General features: G+C 44.4%; 1 protein-coding gene across 1 annotated transcript in view; it reads left to right on the forward strand.

Moving 5' to 3' along the window:
- CEP350 (centrosomal protein 350) overlaps positions 1–18,148 on the forward strand; it is a gene marked incomplete in the record, with an annotated part of 95,929 nt that overhangs the window by 12,522 nt on the left and 65,259 nt on the right. Inside the window, 6 exon segments of the mRNA XM_056531935.1 lie at positions 1,547–1,712; positions 6,072–6,523; positions 11,823–11,936; positions 12,461–12,571; positions 12,656–12,958; positions 16,993–17,600. Coding sequence (XP_056387910.1) covers positions 1,547–1,712; positions 6,072–6,523; positions 11,823–11,936; positions 12,461–12,571; positions 12,656–12,958; positions 16,993–17,600 — 1,754 coding nt within the window.

An 18,148-nucleotide genomic window follows, 5' to 3' on the forward strand; every position in this document is an offset into this window, starting at 1 on the left:
TACCCTTAAAGTGGAAAATAGTTAAAGGGTACCTATCATAAATAAAACTTTTAATATAGTGTTTCTAGTGTAATTAGCAGACACTTTCCCATTTAGTTGCTTTTAAAATTATCAACATAGATATGTTTAAAATGTAATAGAAAAAAACAGCCACTAGGTGGCTCTGTTCTGTTCCCTTCTACAATTAATACAGTGAGTTTGGTCTCCTCCCAGCCTTGCAGGAGACCAAACTCAGGAAGTGCTTCTCTGCACTGAGCTTGTGGAGACAGCTGCACAGAGCCTCACTGAAAGCTGCAAAGAGCCTCATTAACGGCTGCAAAGAGCCTCACTGAAAGCTGCAAAGAGCCTCACTGAAAGCTGCATAGAGCTTGAGGTCTTCCTTTCATCACAGCACTGCAACCATGTGAGGGCGGAAGTGGTCCCCCTGCAGGCTTCAGTGACTTCATGCCTGCTGGGAAATGCCCACTTTCTCCTGCTGGGAAATTGCACTATGTGAACAAGAATAAAGTTAAGATACACAGCTTATTAAAGCTCTGATTTTTTTTAAGGGTGTTAGGAGTAGTTAGGGAACATAGCCTGAGTTAGCTTAGAAAAGTTAATTTGGTGACAGGTACTCGTTAAAAATAGTCACTGTTGTGTGGATTGATTGTAGTATGGCTCCATGGAGCATCTCTGCTATGATTTGGAAAAATATTAGGGCTTTCTTAGTATTGTGTATTTTTCAGTGCTTCCATGAGTAAGGCTTCTGGGCAGCTAGCCAATATTGTAGCTCACAGACCCTTCTGTTTAGCAGTTCAAATTCAATTCAAAGAAGCTTTATTGGCAGGACCAAATACACATTAGCATTGCCAAAGCGAGTGTGAAATGTGGGTTGAATAATGAAAGCAGGGGATCAGGAATGAGGACACACCAGGGGTTGGGGTATAGGAGTCCATGGCAGATCATAATAAAGGGGTGAAGGATGAGGACACACCAGGGGTTGGGGTATAGGAGTCCATGGCATATGATAATATGGGGATGAGCAGTGAAGACACACCAGGGGTTGGGGTATAGGAGTCCATGGCAGATCATAATAAGGGGATGAAGGATGAGGACACACCAGGGGTTGGGGTATAGGAGTCCATGGCAGATCATAAGGGGATGAAGGATGAGGACACACCAGGGGATGGGGTATAGGAGTCCATGGCAGATCATAATAAGGGGATGAAGGATGAGGACACACCAGGGGTTGGGGTATAGGAGTCCATGGCAGATCATAATATGGGGATGAGCAGTGAAGACACACCAGGGGTTGGGGTATAGATGTCCATGGCATATGATAATGGACTGAGGGATGGGGACACACAAGGGCATGAGGTAAAGGAGTCTATGGCATATAATAAGCGGAGGAGGGATGGGGACAGACCAGGGGTTGGGATATAGAAGTCCATTGCATATCATGCCCCTCTTAGTCTATTGTGCTGATATGTCAGATGTGTTCTCTTCTCTATTACTATATTATATTACTATATCTATATTATAGTAAATTCTTGTTGCATTTATGTAGATGGTCGATATCATGAGGATTCAAACGTTCACCACAGCAAACATTCCCACCCAACCAAGTCTGGCAGAGAGAAATCTTCTCGCAGTCCATTATGTGTCACTACCCTGGACAGCAACGTGAAAAGCTCGTGTCGCGTGGGATTTCGAGAACCTTTGGCTTCTTATCGGTAAGAACAGAATTTGCTGAATGCTGTAATTTAATGTGTAATGTTGTCTTTCTATTTCTTCATATATGAGTTTTCTTTCTTCTTTTGATGTTTTGTTCTGGTTGACATGTTGTGCTCTGTGTTATATATGATAACCGGACATGATGTTTTTCTCAACATGTCATATGTGCTGCCATTCACTTACCTCATGTTTTTCACAAACCTAACATCTTGGTGAATAGAAAAGAGATGCATCCAGCAATACAGTGATTGGCCGTAAACGTGATTGTATTGCACAAAACAATAAAATCGGTATTCAAACATGTTACAGAAACTGGCTGATGCTTTTTGGCTAGTAATCCTTAGTCATAGCATCAATCACCCATAAATTACACCTCTTAAAACGTGTTCTTGGCGATCACATGACTCGCGGATGGACATATAACCAATTAATTCACTTCATGAATACTCTGTTGGTTACTCTATTGCGTCCAAGCCTCCACCTGTAAAATGCTAACAGTATCAGTGTAAAGAAGACAGGAAAAAATGGGACATCTATCATTGTGCCTCTCCAGTGTAACAACAAAAAGCCAATTATAATGATAAAAAAAGCTTTATGAAATTACCGTATTTTTCGCCGTATAAGACGCACTTTTTCTTCCCCAAAACTGGGGGGAAAAAGTCTTATTCGGCGAATACACCCCTATCGCGGCGGTCCCTGCGGCCATCAACGGCCGGGACCCGCTGCTAATACAGGACATCACCGATCGCAGTGATGCCCTGTATTAACCCTTCAGGCGCGGCGATCAAAGCTGACCGCCACGTCTGAAGGGAAAGTGACACTAACCCGGCTGTTCAGTCGGGCTGTTCTGGACCGCCGCGATTTCACCGTGGCGGTCTCGAACAGCCCGACTGAATAGCCGGGTTAGTGCTTACTGGACACCGGGAGGGACCTTACCTGCCTCCTCGGTGTCTTCTCCGTTCAGGGATCCCCTGTATGACCGGCGCTCTCCTTCATCGTCATCATGTCGTCGCGTACGTGCGTCGGCGTGCGTAACTACGTGATGGCGGCGACGGAGAGCGAGGATACCCGGCCGGCAGCAGAGATGTTCCGGAGCGACGGGGACACGGCGACAGCGATGGAGCGATATCCAGGGCAGCGGTGACTGGTCCGGAGCGGCGGGGACGCGTGAGTTTTACCTCCTATGCAGCGGTCTTCAATCTGCGGACCTCCAGATGTTGCAAAACTACAACTCCCAGCATGCCCGGACAGCCAACAGCTGTCCGGGCGTGCTGGGAGTTGTAGTTTTGCAACATCTGGAGGTCCGCAGATTGAAGACAACTATTGAGTTCAAAATCTTTATTTTTTTAGATTTTGCACCTATATATTGGGTGCGTCTTATACGCCGGTGCGTCCTATAGGGCGTAAAATACAGTAAGTCTTTTTATTATTATAAAAACCTTTTCATGTCTCTAAAGTGCCAGTGCCCATTTAAGAATTGGTTTCCTTTGTGACATTGATTCAGTTTTTGCTGTAATTTTCACCATATTGCTTTGTATCAGCCTATGTTTAAATAGGATGGAAATGCTGCAGATTTTCTGTGGATTTGCGGGTGGAAGTATTGGTTCAAGAGGTAAATCTGCAAATGCAGATTTTGTTACCAAAAAACAACAACAATGGGTTAAAAACGTCATTGTTGTGCCATTTTCTTTGGATCCACATTAAGATCTGCAACCAAATTGTTGGTGATTTATTGCAGATTTTGAAGTCATACACTTTAAACTCATTGGGTAATGGAATATATTGAAAGGAAGGTCTTGTTACCAGTGGGGAACTCAGGAATCTGTACAGGGACCCATTTAGTTTAATATATTTATTAGTGATATTGCAGAAGGTCTTTTTGCTGATGGCACAAAGATTTGTAACAGGGTTGATGTTCCTGGAGTGATACGCCAAATGGAAATGGATTTACAGTCATGGCCGTAAATGTTGGCACCCCTGAAACTTTTCAAGAAAGTGAAGAATTTCTTACAGAAAAGGATTGCAGTAACACATGTTTTGCTATACACATGTTTATTCCCTTTGTGTGTATTGGAACTAAACCAAAGAAGGGAAGAAAAAATGCAAATTGGACGTAATATCACACCAAACTCCAAAAATGGGCTGGACAAACTTATTGGCACCCTTTCAAAATTGTGGACAAATAAGATTGTTTCAAGCATGTGATGTTCCTTTAAACTCACATGGGGAAAGTAACAGGTTTGGGCAATATAAAAATCACACCTGAAAGCAGATAAAAAGGAGAGAAGTTCACTTAGTCTTTGCAATATGTGTCTGCGTGTGCCACACATAGGAGAAGAGAACTGTGGACTTGAGAACCAAAATTGTGGAAAAATATCAACAATCTCAAGGTTACAAGTCCATCTCCAGAGATCTAGATTTACCTTTGTCTACAGTGCGCAACATTATGAAGAAGTTTAGAACCCATGGCACAGTAGCTAATCTCCCTTTGCGTGGACGGAAGAGAAAAATTGATGAAAGGTGTCAACGCAGGATAGTCAGGATGGTGAATAAGCAGCCCCAAACAAGTTCCAAAGAAATTCAAGCTATCCTGCAGGTTCAGGGAGTTTCAGTGTCAGCACGAACTATCAGTCGACATTTAAATGAAATGAAACGCTATGGCAGGAGACCCAGGAGGACCCCACTGCTGACATAGAGACATAAAAAAGCAAGACTACATTTTGCCAAAATGAACTTGAGTAAGCCAAAATCCTTCTGGGAAAACGTCTCGTGGACAGATGAGACAAAGATAGAGCTTTTGAAAAGGCGCCTTCCAATAAGAGAGACCTGGAGCAGTTTGCAAAGGAAGAGTGGTCCAACATTCCGGCTGAGAGGTGTAAGAAGCTTATTGATGGTTATAGGAAGCGACGACTGATTTCAGTTATTTTTTCCAAAGGGTGTGCAACCAAATATTAAGTTACGGGTGCCAATAATTTTGTCCAGCCGTTTTTGGAGTTTGGTGTGACATTATGTCTAATTTGTTTTTTTTCTCTCTTTTTTGGTTTAGTTCCAGTACACACAAAGGGAATAAACATGTGTATAGCAAAACATGTGTTACTGCAATCCTTTTCTGTGAGAAATACTTCATTTTCTAGAAAAATTTCAGGGGTGCCAACATTTACGGCCATGACTGTAGGTAAACAAGAGAAATGGTTAAAACTCTGGCAACTAAAATTTTATGTGGAAAAGTGCAAAGTAATTCACCTGGGATGTAAAAAAAAACAACAAAACCTCATAGTCAGAATATAGACTATGTGATACAGTCCTGACCTTAGTATCTAAAGGGATTTAGGGGTCATTATTTCAGAAGACTTAAAGATGGACAGACAGTGGCATAGAGCAGCAGAATGCTTTGGTGTAGAGGTATTATTAGTAGAGAGGGAAGTGCTCATGGGTGTTTAGGGAGAGGTATAAGCAGTAAAGAGAGAGAAGTGCTCATGGATGTATAGGGAGAGGTATAAGCAGTAAAGAGAGAGAAGTGCTCATGGATGTATAGGGAGAGGTATAAGCAGTAAAGAGAGAGAAGTGCTCATGCCGCTGTACAGAACACTGGTGAGACCTCACTTGGAGTATTGTGTGCAGTACTGGAGGCCGTATCTCCAGAAGGATATAGATACTCTAGAGAGAGTTCAGAGAAGATACTAAACTAGTACATGGATTGCAGGATAAAACTTAAAGGACCTTAAGATGTATAGAAGAAAGATGAGACAGAGGGGATATGATAGAAACTTTTATATACATAAAGGGAATCAACACAGTAAAGAAGATATTTTCAGAGAAGATATTTAAAAGAAGAAAAACTACCACAAGAGGACATTGTTTTATATTGGAGGGGAAAGGTTTCTTCAGTAATATGAGGAAGTATTACTTTACTGAGAGAGTAGTGGATGCATGGAATAGCCTTCCTGCAGAAGTGGTCGCTACAAATACAGTGAAGGAATTTAAACATGCATGGGATAAGCATAAGACTATCCTTCATATAAGATAGGGCCAGGGACTATTCATAGTATTCAGATTATTGGGCAGACTAGATGGGCCAAATGGTTCTTATCTGCCAACACATTCTATGTTTCTAAATCAACACAAAAAACAACTCTTTATCATTTCCGCAACATAGATATGGCATGGTTGTTCAAAATCCACAGTGCAGGTCAATTTCTGCACAGATTAAATTTTTTATTTTTTTTTCACAGCTCGTGGATGAGCTTTTTCGCCTTTCCATCTGCAGCATAACATCTGCAGCGTTTCCGTCCTGTGTGAACATACTCATACTGTGTCCATTTTCAAGTAATGATGGTTTTTTCTGTGTGTGTTTTTAGGGAAGTCCTGTCTTCAGAAGAGAAGGGTCCAATTTCCAGACTAAAGAACAATTGTCAAGAAGAAGCAAAGGACTTTGATAGCACACGCTCCTCTGCTGTGGACGAGACCTCTGTACGCTTCCTAAATGATAGACTGGCCATTGATAATTTACATTGGCAATTGCATCCGTCTCATATTGACCTCAGCAATGACTACAGGGCTGCGCCCCCTACAGACCCTTCCCAGCACCACCCCTCAGTCAGCCCTTTAAGTAACAGATTAGAGACCTTAAAAAGGAGGCAACCTGATGCCAAACTAGAGAAACTGAAAGAGAGAATCCGGAGACAGTGGGAACTCTCCGAGGGTCGGGATAACAGAGAGCGTCTTCCAGAAGCAATAAATTTCACAGACAATGCAACAACCACAACAACAAGAAAAGTAACCGCTGCTCCACCAGCTCCATCTTATCGAGGTAAGATTCACTAAAGCAATGCTTCTCTTTCATGTCAATGTAAAAAAAAAACAGTGCTAGTTACAAATAAGCATAATTCACAAAATATTTGTCATATATAAATGACTTATACGATTCTTATTCCAAAAATGCATGATCATTTCTTCTCCGTACTTGGTCACACCATTGTCACTGCTCATTACTTTTCCATTCACTCCAGAGAACTCGTCACCTAGAATTGCTTGGCATCCCCTCCCCCCAGATGATGTGTCTATTTATATGACCACTAGGGGGCTGTCTAGACACACTCATTAACATGCCAGGATTCATCATCGGTAGTTTGCACTACTAATGCTTGTAATACTCACACTCCATAATCTACATATACATTCATCATTTGTAGCATTCTTTACTTACATTTTCTTAGATTTGTGTGTTTGTTTGTTTTTTTGATTTTTTTTTTCTAAGTAACTGGGATATCGATTTCTAGAGCATCCATGTAGGACAGTCCAAAGCCATGGATGGAATTCATTTTATATAACTTAATATTTTTTCATATTTTTAAGGGGCTGTCTATTTTTTACACGGGAGATCTAGCAATACACAATGCCCATTCATATCAATGTGTTTTCTATGTGAGATTTTATTCATATAGTTACATCTGCTTCATTTATATTTGACATTGAAACATGTTACACCTTTTTATCCTAAATCAGTTGTGTTTCAATATTTGGGTCTGATTGTCTCGGACACATTTCTTTTGTGTTTTATATTGGAGTAATAGAGATGTATTTTATTAAAGGGGTACTCCGGGTAAATAAAAGTTATCCCCTGTCCGACCACTGAGGCCCTGGCTACCCAACCTACTCACTCCTCGGAGCAGAGCGGCCCCTACCTTTGAGACAGGGGTCCCGTGGCAGCTGGTGGTTGGCTGAACGGGCCATTACTCCTGCAAATCTCCGAGGGTGACTGCCATTCTGCTCCGAGGACAGGTGAGTAGCTGGGCCCTGTTCTGGAAATCGTGGGGGGCCCAGCAGTTGGACCTCCCCACAGTCAGACACTTATCCCATATCCTTTTGATAAGGGATAAGCTTTATTTACCCCAAAAACCTCTTTAACCTCCCTGATGTCCTGGTACTTAAGGACCCAGGACGTACCTGTACACCCATGGGAATTCTGGTCCCTGGGGGTGTCCTGAGACCGCGTTTGCCTCAAATCGCTAATCAATTCAGATAGGCGATTCCGGGTCAATCGGGTCCCCGGTGACCTGGAAAAATAAAGCATCCAAGACTGCACCTATCATCATTTAGTAGCACTGGTGCCACCTCACGATCGTCCTGATTCGTCGTCCGGAATCAGGACTCCTGTTGTGGGGCTGTCCCTAACGGCACCCACTCCGCCCCTGTTCCGGAGGGCGAGAGCAGGTGCCTGGAGTCGTTACCTGAGGCTGGGGCCCCCGATTCCCGTCATCGGCGGCGGGATCTGGGCCCCAGGAGCAGAGTCAGCGGTGTGGGCAGCAGCAGGAGGTAAGGAACAACTCCCAGCATGCACAAAAGGGTATGCTGGGAGTTGTTGTTATGCAACAGCAGAAGGCACAACTACAACTCCCAGCATGCCCCTTGATAGTTTGTGCATGCTGGGGGATGTAGTTATGCAACAGTTGGTGGCACATTTCTTTATATGAAAAAGTGTACCTCCAGCTGTAGCATAATACAACCCCCAGCATGCATGGGCAGCCAAATGGCATGCTGGGAGTCTTAGTAGTATGCCTCCAGCTGTTGCATAACTACAAGTCCCAGCATGCTCATTGGCTGTCACTGCATGCTGAGAGTTGTAGCTTTTGCAACAGCTGAAGGCACACTGGTTGCAAAACAGTTTGTTACCTATCGGTGTTTCGCAACCAGTCTGTCTTCAGCTGTTGCAGACGATAACTTCCAGCATGCACTGATAGACCATACATGCTGGGGGTTGTAGTTTTGCAAGAGCTGGAGGCACACTGGTTGCAAAACACTGAGTTAAGTAACAAACTCTTAGTGTTTTGCCAACAGTGTGCCTCCAGCTGTTGCTTAACTACAACCCTCAGCATGGGGAGGGCAACAGTTCCACAAATGGGCTATTTCTGTACTCGGGAGAAACTGTGTTACAAATTTTGGTGGGCTTTGTTTCCTTTTACCCCTTATGAAAAGGTAAAGTTGGGGTCTCATCCAGCATGTTATTGTAAACAAATGTTTTTTTTTTTTTTTTTTTTACACTAACATGCTGGTGTTGCCCCATACTTTTCATTTTCACAAGAGGTAAAAGGAAAAAAAGACCCCCAAAATTTGTAACACAATTTCTTCTGAGTACGGACATACCCCATATGTGGATGTAAAATGCTCTGCGGGCCCACAACAAGGCTCAGGAGTGAGAGCACATGTACATTTGAGGAGATTTGCACAGGGATGGCTGATCGTTACAGCGGTTGTATTTTTTCACTAAAATGCTGGCGTTATCCTAAATTTTTCATTTTCACAAGGGTTAATAGGAAAAAAAAAAAGCCCCCCATAATTTGTAACCCCATTTCTTCTGAGTATGGAAATACCCCATATGTGGATGTAATGTGCTCTGCGGGCACACTACAGGGCTCAGAAGAGAAGGAGCGCCATTGGGCTTTTGGAGAGCGAATTTGGCTGGGATTGAAGGCCATGTGCGTTTACAAATCCCCCATGGTGCCAGAAAAGTATTCCTCCCCCCCCCCCCCCCCACATGTGACCCCATTTTGGAAACCACAAACCTCAAGGAATGTAATAAGGGGTACAGTGAGCATTTACACCCCACTGGTGTCTGACAGATTTTTGGAACAGTGGTCCATTTGCACAGCCCACTGTTCCAAAAGTCTGTCAAATGTTCACTGTACTCCTTATTAAATTCTGTGAGGGGGTGTAGTTTCTGAAATGGGGTCACATGTGGGGGGGGGGGGTCCACTGTTCTGGCACCACGGGGGGCTTTGAAAACGCACATGGCCTCCGACTTCCATTCCAAACAAATTCTCTTTCCAAAAGCCTAATGGCGCTCCTACTCTTCTGAGCATTGTAGTTCGCCCTCAGAGCACTTGATGTCCACATATGGGGTATTTCCATACTCAGAAGAAATGGGGGTTACAAATTTTGGGGGGCATTTTCTCCTATTACCTCTTGTAAAAATTGTAAATTTGGGGTAAAAAATGCCTTTTAGTGTAAAAAAAAAAAAAAAAATTGTGTAATTTACAAATCGGACGTTAACGAAAAGTCGTCAAACACCTGTGGGGTGTAAAGGCTCACTGTACGCCTTGTTACGTGCCTTAAGGGGTGTAGTTTCCAAAATAGTATGCCATGTGTTTTTTTTTTTTTTTTTTGCTGTTCTGCCACCATAGGGGCTTCCTAAATGCAACATGCCCCCCAAAATACATTTCAGCAAAATTTGCTTTCAAAAAGCCAAATGTGACTCCTCTTCTGAGCATTGTAGTGCGCCCGCATTTTACGTCCACAAATCGGCTATTTCCATACTCAGAAGAAATGGGGTTACAAATTTTGGGGGGCATTTTCTCCTATTACCTCTTGTAAAAATTGTAAATTTGGGGGGAAAAAATGCATTTTTGTGAAAAAAAAAATGTAATTTACACATCCAACTTCACCAAAAAGTCCTCAAACACCTGTGGGGTGTTAAGGCTCACTGGACCTCTTGTTACGTGCCTTGAGGGGTGTAGTTGCCAAAATAGTGTGTCATGTGTTTTTTTTTCACTGTCATGGCACCATAAATGCGACATGCCCCCTAAAAACCATTTCAGCAAAATTCACTCTCCAAAATCAGATTGTCCCCTCTGAGCCCTCTACTGTGCCCGAAGAACACTTTACGTTCACATATGAGGTATTTCCTTACTTAAGAGAAATTGGGTTACACATTTTTGGGGGCTTTTTCTCCTTTTACCCCTTAAATTAAATAAAAAAAACTGGGTCTACAAGAACATGCGAGTATAAAAAATGAAGATTTGAATTTTCTCCTTCACTTTGCTGCTATTCCTGTGAAACACCTAAAGGGTTAACGCACTTACTGAATGTCATTTTGAATACTTTTAGGGGTGTAGTTTTTATAATGTGGTCATTTGTGGGGTATTTCTTATATGAAGGCCCCTAAAATCCACTTCAAAACTGAACTGGTCCCTGAAAAATTCAGATTTTTAAAAATCTTGTGAAAAATTGGAAAATTGCTGCTTAAAGGAGATGTCCGGCGCAGACTTTTTCTATTCCGTCCTGCCCGGGCTGCAAAAAAAAACAAACTTTCACTTACCTCCATATGTTGCCCTGGTGCTCCGCAACAGCTGATCTGTCGGCCAGGCTGTTTACTTCCTACTTCCTTTAGCCCAGTAGGTTACACGGCGATTCAGCCTATTATCGGTCGAGGCGGGACATCGCTGTGGCCGGTGATAGGCTGAAGCGTCGTGTGACGTACCGGGCTAAAGGAAGTAGGAAGCAGACAGCCCGGCCGACAGATCAGCTGTTGCGGAGCTCCGGGAGAACATATTGAGGTAAGTGAAAGTTTGTTTTGTCTTTTTTTGCAGCCCGGGCAGGACGGAATAGAAAAAGTCTGCGCCGGACATCTCCTTTAACTTTGAAGACCTCTGATGTCTTCCAAATAAGTCACGAAAAAATAATCTCGGAATCAAATTCATAAGTAAAAGCATCCCAGAGTTATTAATGCTTAAAGTGATAGTGGTCAGATGTGCAAAAAATGCTCGAGTTCTTAAAGGGGTACTCCGGTGCTTAGACATCTTATCCCCTATCCAAAGGATTCCTGATCGCGGGAGTCCCGCCGCTGGGGACCCCCGTGATCTTGCACGCGGCACCCCGTTTGTAATCAGTCCCCGGAGCGTGTTCGCTCCGGGACTGATTACCGGCGACCACAGGGCCGATGGCGTGTGACGTCACACCTCTGCCCCCGAGTGACGTCACGCTCCGCCCCCGTGTGACGTCACGCTCCGCCCCTCAATGCAAGTCTACAGGAGGGGGCGTGATAGCTGTCACGCCCCCTTCCCTAGGCTTGCATTGAGGGGTAGAGTGTGACGTCACACGCCGCCCACCCTGTGGTCACCGGTAATCAGTCCTGGAGTGAACACGCTCCGGGGACTGATTACAAACGGGGTGCCGCATGCAAGATCACGGGGGTCCCCAGCTGCGGGACTCCCGCGATCAGGCATCTTATCCCCTATCCTTTGGATAGGGGATAAGATGTCTAAGCACCGGAGTACCCCTTTAAGGTCATAATGGGCTTGGTCCATAATTGCTCTCCTTTTCTACTCTCATAGGCTTTAACCCTCCAGAAACCAAAATTCGGACCCCAGATGGCAAGGTTTGGCAGGAGGCTGAGTTTCAGAACCACAGTGCACAGTTACATGGAACTTTGCCGACCTCATTCCAGGGTATGTTTGAAACATCCACCCCGGGTGTATTCAGAAAAAATATTTTAGGAATTGACACAGAAACTGTTTTGTAGGGAAGGGAATCACTAAGGGGTTAGTGCGGTAACAGCATTTCTCACCTGTCCACATGATAAGTGATAAATGTAAGATTTCCTGGGGGTCCTACTGTTGGACCTGCTTTGAGTTTAAGAATGGAGGTCCCTGAGTGTTCTTTGTGAATAGCGTAGGAGGTGCTTGTGTGACTGCCGCTTTATTCACTTGTTTATGGGACTGACAGCACAAGATAAATTCTCTCTCCATCAGTCCCAACAGTGAATGAAGCGGCGGTCATGCAAGGGAACTACCATGCCATTCTTAAAATCACTGCAAATCCTGGCAGTCAGAACCCTAGCATTCAGACATTGATCGCCTGTTCTTCAGATGTATAACAAATGCTGTTTATGCACTTTTTTTAATTTCTTTTTTTATAATTGAGATGTGTTGTAGAAGAGCATAATAATCTTATAGTAATTCTTTACACACAGAGGGAACGCCGTCCAATGAGAAGTCACACTCAAAAAGAACATCCAGGCCAGTGCGGAAAGTTCAGAGATTGGCAGGAACTGGTGGAGGAGCAAGTCCTGATGGAAAGACTGGTAAAGAAAAAATAAATAGTGTCTTTTACCTCTGTCTCTGTAGCCGTAATTTCTACTAGTTATTGTTCTCTCTGAAATCGACAGGGCATATTATCAGCACGTCGTCATGGAGAGATGGACAGAAACTGATCAAGCAAATCTTAGGCCCTGCACCCAAGGCTGAAAGAGAATCAAAGTCTAATGACCATCAGGCCGTCAAAGGAGCAACATCGACTGATGGTCAGGCTGCCAAGAGACCGGTATCAAAAGAAAGGAACCCTGACAAAAGGGCTGTGCCCAGTGAGCGACAGAAGGAAACACGCTCCAAGTCAACTGATAGACTCCTTCACAAAACGAACGCATCCAAAGAGGGGCCAAGGGAGGATGGAGACAGACTCCTTAAACCAGGTTGGTGCATTACCTATAGGAGGCTAGGTTTTATTAATGTAACTTCTGCCTCTTGCGCTTTAGATGGTAATTTTAGGCCCTTAGTTGAGCCTTTATTTAAGTTATTTTTCACAAATTTAAAGAGGCAATGTCACTTGTGTAGAAACATGTCAAAAGTTTTGATCGGTGTTCAGACCGCAGCCGATAGCTAGAAGTATCTGGGAGAAGAGCATGCTAAGCGAGACAGTATATGGCAGCGGTACTCAACTGGTGGACCGCAGTCCAGATCCGGAGCGCAGCTGCCAGGCATCCGGTCAGCCTGCCAGATCTCCCCTCATTCATTTGTATAGGTTTTTTAAGACACCGTTACAAATGAATAGCCGCGGCCTGGAGCAAGGGAGCGCTGTGCTCCCTGCCTGGCGCTTCTGAGATGCAGGCTGCACTATTAGCGCTGCCTGCATCATCTGCTCTGGCCAGGCCTGACTAGAAGAGGCCAGAGCAGCGGAGCAGCATGGGACCTGGGACGGGGAGACAAGCCACAAGGCAAATATTTGTGTTCCCCCACCTGTGACTCTCCAGTTGTTACAGAACCACAACTCCCATCATGAGTTGGGGGGGGGGGGGCACGGTTGCATGAACAATTGGGGGGGCACGGTGGCATTAATAATTGTGGTGACACGGTTGCATCAATAATTGTGGGGGCACAGTGGCATTAATAACTGGGGCATCAATCATTGGGGGAGCACGGGTGCATCAATAATTGGGGGACACAGGGGCATGAATAATTGTGGGGGCATGGTGGCATTATTCATTGTGGGGGCATGGTGGCATCATTAATTGTCGGAACACAATGTCCCCAAAACTATATTTGGGGACATAGTGTGTGGCAGTAATATACCAGGGATATAGCTTGTGTCAGTAATATATTCAGGGGTACAGCGTGTGGTAGTATTATATTCAGGGGTACAGTGTGTGGCAGTATTATATTCAGGGGTACAGCATGTGGCAGTAATATACCAGAGGCATAGCGTGTGGCAGTAATATATTCAGGGGCATAGCCTGAGGCAGTAATATATCAGGGGTACAGTGTGAGGCAGTATTATATACAGGGGTACAGCGTGTGGCAGTATTTTATACAGGGGTACAGTGCGTGGCAGTATTATATACAGGGGTACAGTGTGTGGCAGTATTATATTCAGGGGTACAGCGTGTGGCAGTATTATATTCAGGGGTACAGCGTGTGGCAGTATTATATTCAGGGGTACAGCATGTGGCAGTATTATATTCAGTGGTACAGCATGTGGCAGTATTTCAGGGGTACAGCGTGTGGCAGTATTATGTTCAGCGATACACAATAGGGCAGTATTATTTTCAGGGGTACAGCGTGTGGCAGTATTATATTCAGGGGTACAGCATGTGGCAGTATTCAGGGGTACAGCGTGTGGCAGTATTATATTCAGCGATACACAATGTGGCAGTATTATTTTCAGGGGTACAGTCTCTGGCAGTATTCAGAAAATACAGTAAACAGTAGGTTTACATCCTCCAGACTTCAGTCATTTTGCCTATTTCCTTCATGGCACTGTGGCCACTAGGTGTGAACCAGGCCTCAGCGCTTTGCTCGGACCCTCACTAAAAATAGTTGAGTACCCCTGGTCTATGGGCTTCTCTCGGTCAGCCGCTCTTTTCTCCCAGCTCGTTCTAACAATTGGTTGGGGTTGGGAAACTTTTGACATGTCTCTAGGACAGTGTTTTCCAAACGGTGTGTCTCCAGCTGTTGCAAAACTACAACTCCCAGCATACCCGGAGTGCCAAAGGCTGGAGACACACTGTTTAGAAAACACTGCTCTAGGACATGTCAAAAGTTTTTTTTTTTTTTTTTAACAGACGGGTATAAATATTTTATTTAGAAAAATTGTTGGCAGAAAAACACCGATTGGTCCATCTAGTCTGCCCCTATATTATTTCCTTTTTTTATTTATTTATTTTATTTTATTTGGACTATAAATATGTTTTTACTTAATTTTTTGTGACAAAGTTTTATTTACTTAGTTGTTGATGTTAAATTTGTCTTAGACTGTAATACTGGTATTGTTGCAGCCATATTAGAACAGCATTTCCTGGCCCCACCATGTGTCCTGTACTAATAACATCATTAATGCCCATGATGATGTTGGTTTGGGTCATAAGATTCTTGATTTGGCTGAGACTTGTGGTCATAATGACTGATGCAGAAAAAGGGCCCATTTTATGTGATGGCACAAAGTTCAAAGAATGAATGGATGCACTCACCCAAAGTTCTTGCTAGTAGAAATCTTTATTCACATGCAGTAAAATGTACAGCGGGTAGATGCAGAGGAGCAGCCGAACGGAAGGAAGCGCACTTGGAGCGCAGGAAACAGTCTGCCGCTGCGAGGCTGCTCCTCTGCGTCTACCCGCTGTACATTTTACTGCATGTGAATAAAGATTTCTACTAGTAAGAACTTCGGTGAGTGCATCCATTCATTCTTTGAACTTTGTGCCATTGCTTGTCCCTTTTGGAGTGCACTCCGGTGAAGTCCCACAAGTTATTTTACTGGCATCTTGCATCGTGGTGGGAGCGGGTTCCTGGCAGGACATATCTGTTTCTATTTGAATTATGTTTGAGTGAGACTTGCCCTACTTGTGCCATCATCTGGCATCAGTATTACTGTATATCACATATAAGGGTACATTTAGGGTTCCAGCCAATAGTATCTCCCGGGTTTTTCTCATTTAGAACAACATCACTATCCTATACTCTGGCCTCACTGACTGCAGGGTATGTACAAATAGAAATCATAAATGTCCCCTCACAAGTCATTGAGAGGGGAGACATATAGACCTATACCCAGGGAATGGGAGAAGATATCTATCAAACAAGGCTGGCAGGACGGGGAGAAACTGCTGGGGCCACCCTAATGACTTGTGTTTCATGCAGCATGAAAGCGATGACATGTTCCCTATAAACCCATGCCAAAAATCTACAATTGTGTTGAGGTCTACATGCTAAGACCCCCACCACTTGCTAGAACAAAGGAGCAGAAGCGCTCAGCTCGGCCTTGTATTTCTGATTGGCTCTTCTCCGAGAGCGAAGTGTCTGGTATACAAATGCATATAAAGTCTATAGAGTCTGCATACTGCTTGCGTTGCTGCCTAAAAAGAGCAGATCAGAATCAAAGGGCAGTAGTGCTTAGCTGAGCACTTCTGCCCCTTTGTTTTAGGAATTGGTGGGGGACTCAACACCTGTACCCCCAGTGATCAAAACTCATAACAAATAAAACCTTGTAAAATCTACTGATGCACAAAAATGTTCCCATTTCTAAAAATAAACATGCAGCGGGTAGCCTTTAGGTGGTTAAAGGGGTATTCTGGCCTTATACATCTTATCCCCTATCCAAAGGATAGGGGATAAGATGTTTGATCACAGGGGTCCTGCCGCTGGGACCCCCCGCCATCTCAGTGCAGCCCCCGGCATTCTGTGCCGGGCGCTGCCTCCTAGACATGATGTCACACCATGCCCCTTCGTGACGTCACCCCACACCCCCTTCATTCATGTCTATGGGAGGGGGCGTGACGTGTATAAGGCCGGAATACCCCTTTAACATTCTAATGAAGACATTAGAAGATTGCTGCCCTCTTGTCTTGGGGTACGTTAACACGAGCGGATTTACAGCGTATTTTACGCTGCGGATCCGCTGGTGAAGGCCCGCTCTATGCTGGCTTTACATGTGCCTGCTCGTAGCGGCAATACGCCGCAATGTGTAGACACACTGTAGCAATGTGCACAGCGTACTCGCACATCGCGGCCACTCTCCCTGCTCTGAGCTAGGCAAAGAGCTCCCGCGATGTGCTAGTATACTGCAACTGGCACATCGCAGTGTGTCTGCTCGTAGCGGGTATTGCCGCTACGAGCAGGCACATGTAAAGACAGCATAGAGCGGGGCCTTCACCAGCGAATCCGCTGCGAAAATACCCTTACAGTTCTGAATCCATGTTAGTTACCAACAATGATTTAATGTTCTTGCTGTATACAGGATCCTCCTCAAGCCGGTCAGATTCACGTCATGCTCAAAAGTCTAGTAGAAGCCAAATGGACACCACAAGCAAAAACAGAAGTTCCCACTCTGTGGAGGAACAAAAACCTCAGGATGTTTCCACAGAAGTGAAGAAAGATTTCTTGCCAGTGGAAATCAGAGGCATTTTAGACGACCTGCAGCTGGATAGTGGTTTAGATTGTGCCAAGCAGACTCAGAAGAGAAGCCACAGTCCAACCAAAAGGAAGTCCGAGAAGGGACAGGTCTCTGAGGAACCGCATGCTTCTTCTAAAAGGAGACATTATGACTCTGAGCAGGTACGGCAGTACATTGTGCGCCAGCAGGAAGAAAGAAAAAAGAAGCAGAATGAGCAGAAAGCAGCCCAGCGGCAGGCAGAGGAACAGAAGAATAAGCGCCTGCAAGAACTTTATCAGAAACAAAAAGAGGCTTTCAGCAAAGCAAAAAATGTCACAACTGTGCAAAGAGAAAATGAAGCTCAGGAGCCATCAAACAAGTCTTTGGATCTGAATTTACCTCGGCCGCGGGAAACTTACAGCAAACTGCTGCTGGGAGAGACTTGGCCTCCACGGATTGAACATGAGAAACAGGTAAATGGTCCTACTTGAATGCGTCTGTGTCTGTTATATACATATGCAGTCACTGTGGGCCAACAGCCACTTCTGCCGACTTCACTCTAAACATGTGCTTTGCTCTGTCACATGTGCCTGTTTACTTCCATGGGGAGAAGGTAGTAAGGCTCCTTTCACACTACCGTTTGTGCCCGGTCGGTGATGTCAGTTAGGAAGATAGCGGGAGAAAAATGTGTGCATACAACGTCTTTTTCTCCCGCTATATTCGGCCGCAATAACAGGAGTTATAACGGACGTTAGAGGAATCCCATTCAAGTGAATGAGATCATCTTTGCCTGTTATGACTCCTGTTAGGCTCCGTTACAATAACAGACGTTAAAGGGGTTCTCCACCATAAGGTGATTTTAGTATGTACCTGGCAGACAGTAATGGACATGCTTAGGAAGAATCTGCAATTGTCTTGTGGCTAAATGGCTATGTTGTGAGATTACCATAACACAGTGGCTAGCTTTTTGTTAACTGGTATTTCCTGTTTGACTTTTCTTTTTTTTTACTACAAATCCCAC

The sequence above is a fragment of the Hyla sarda genome, chromosome 7 (assembly GCF_029499605.1).
Source record: "Hyla sarda isolate aHylSar1 chromosome 7, aHylSar1.hap1, whole genome shotgun sequence".
Classification (NCBI taxonomy): Eukaryota; Metazoa; Chordata; class Amphibia; order Anura; family Hylidae; genus Hyla; species Hyla sarda.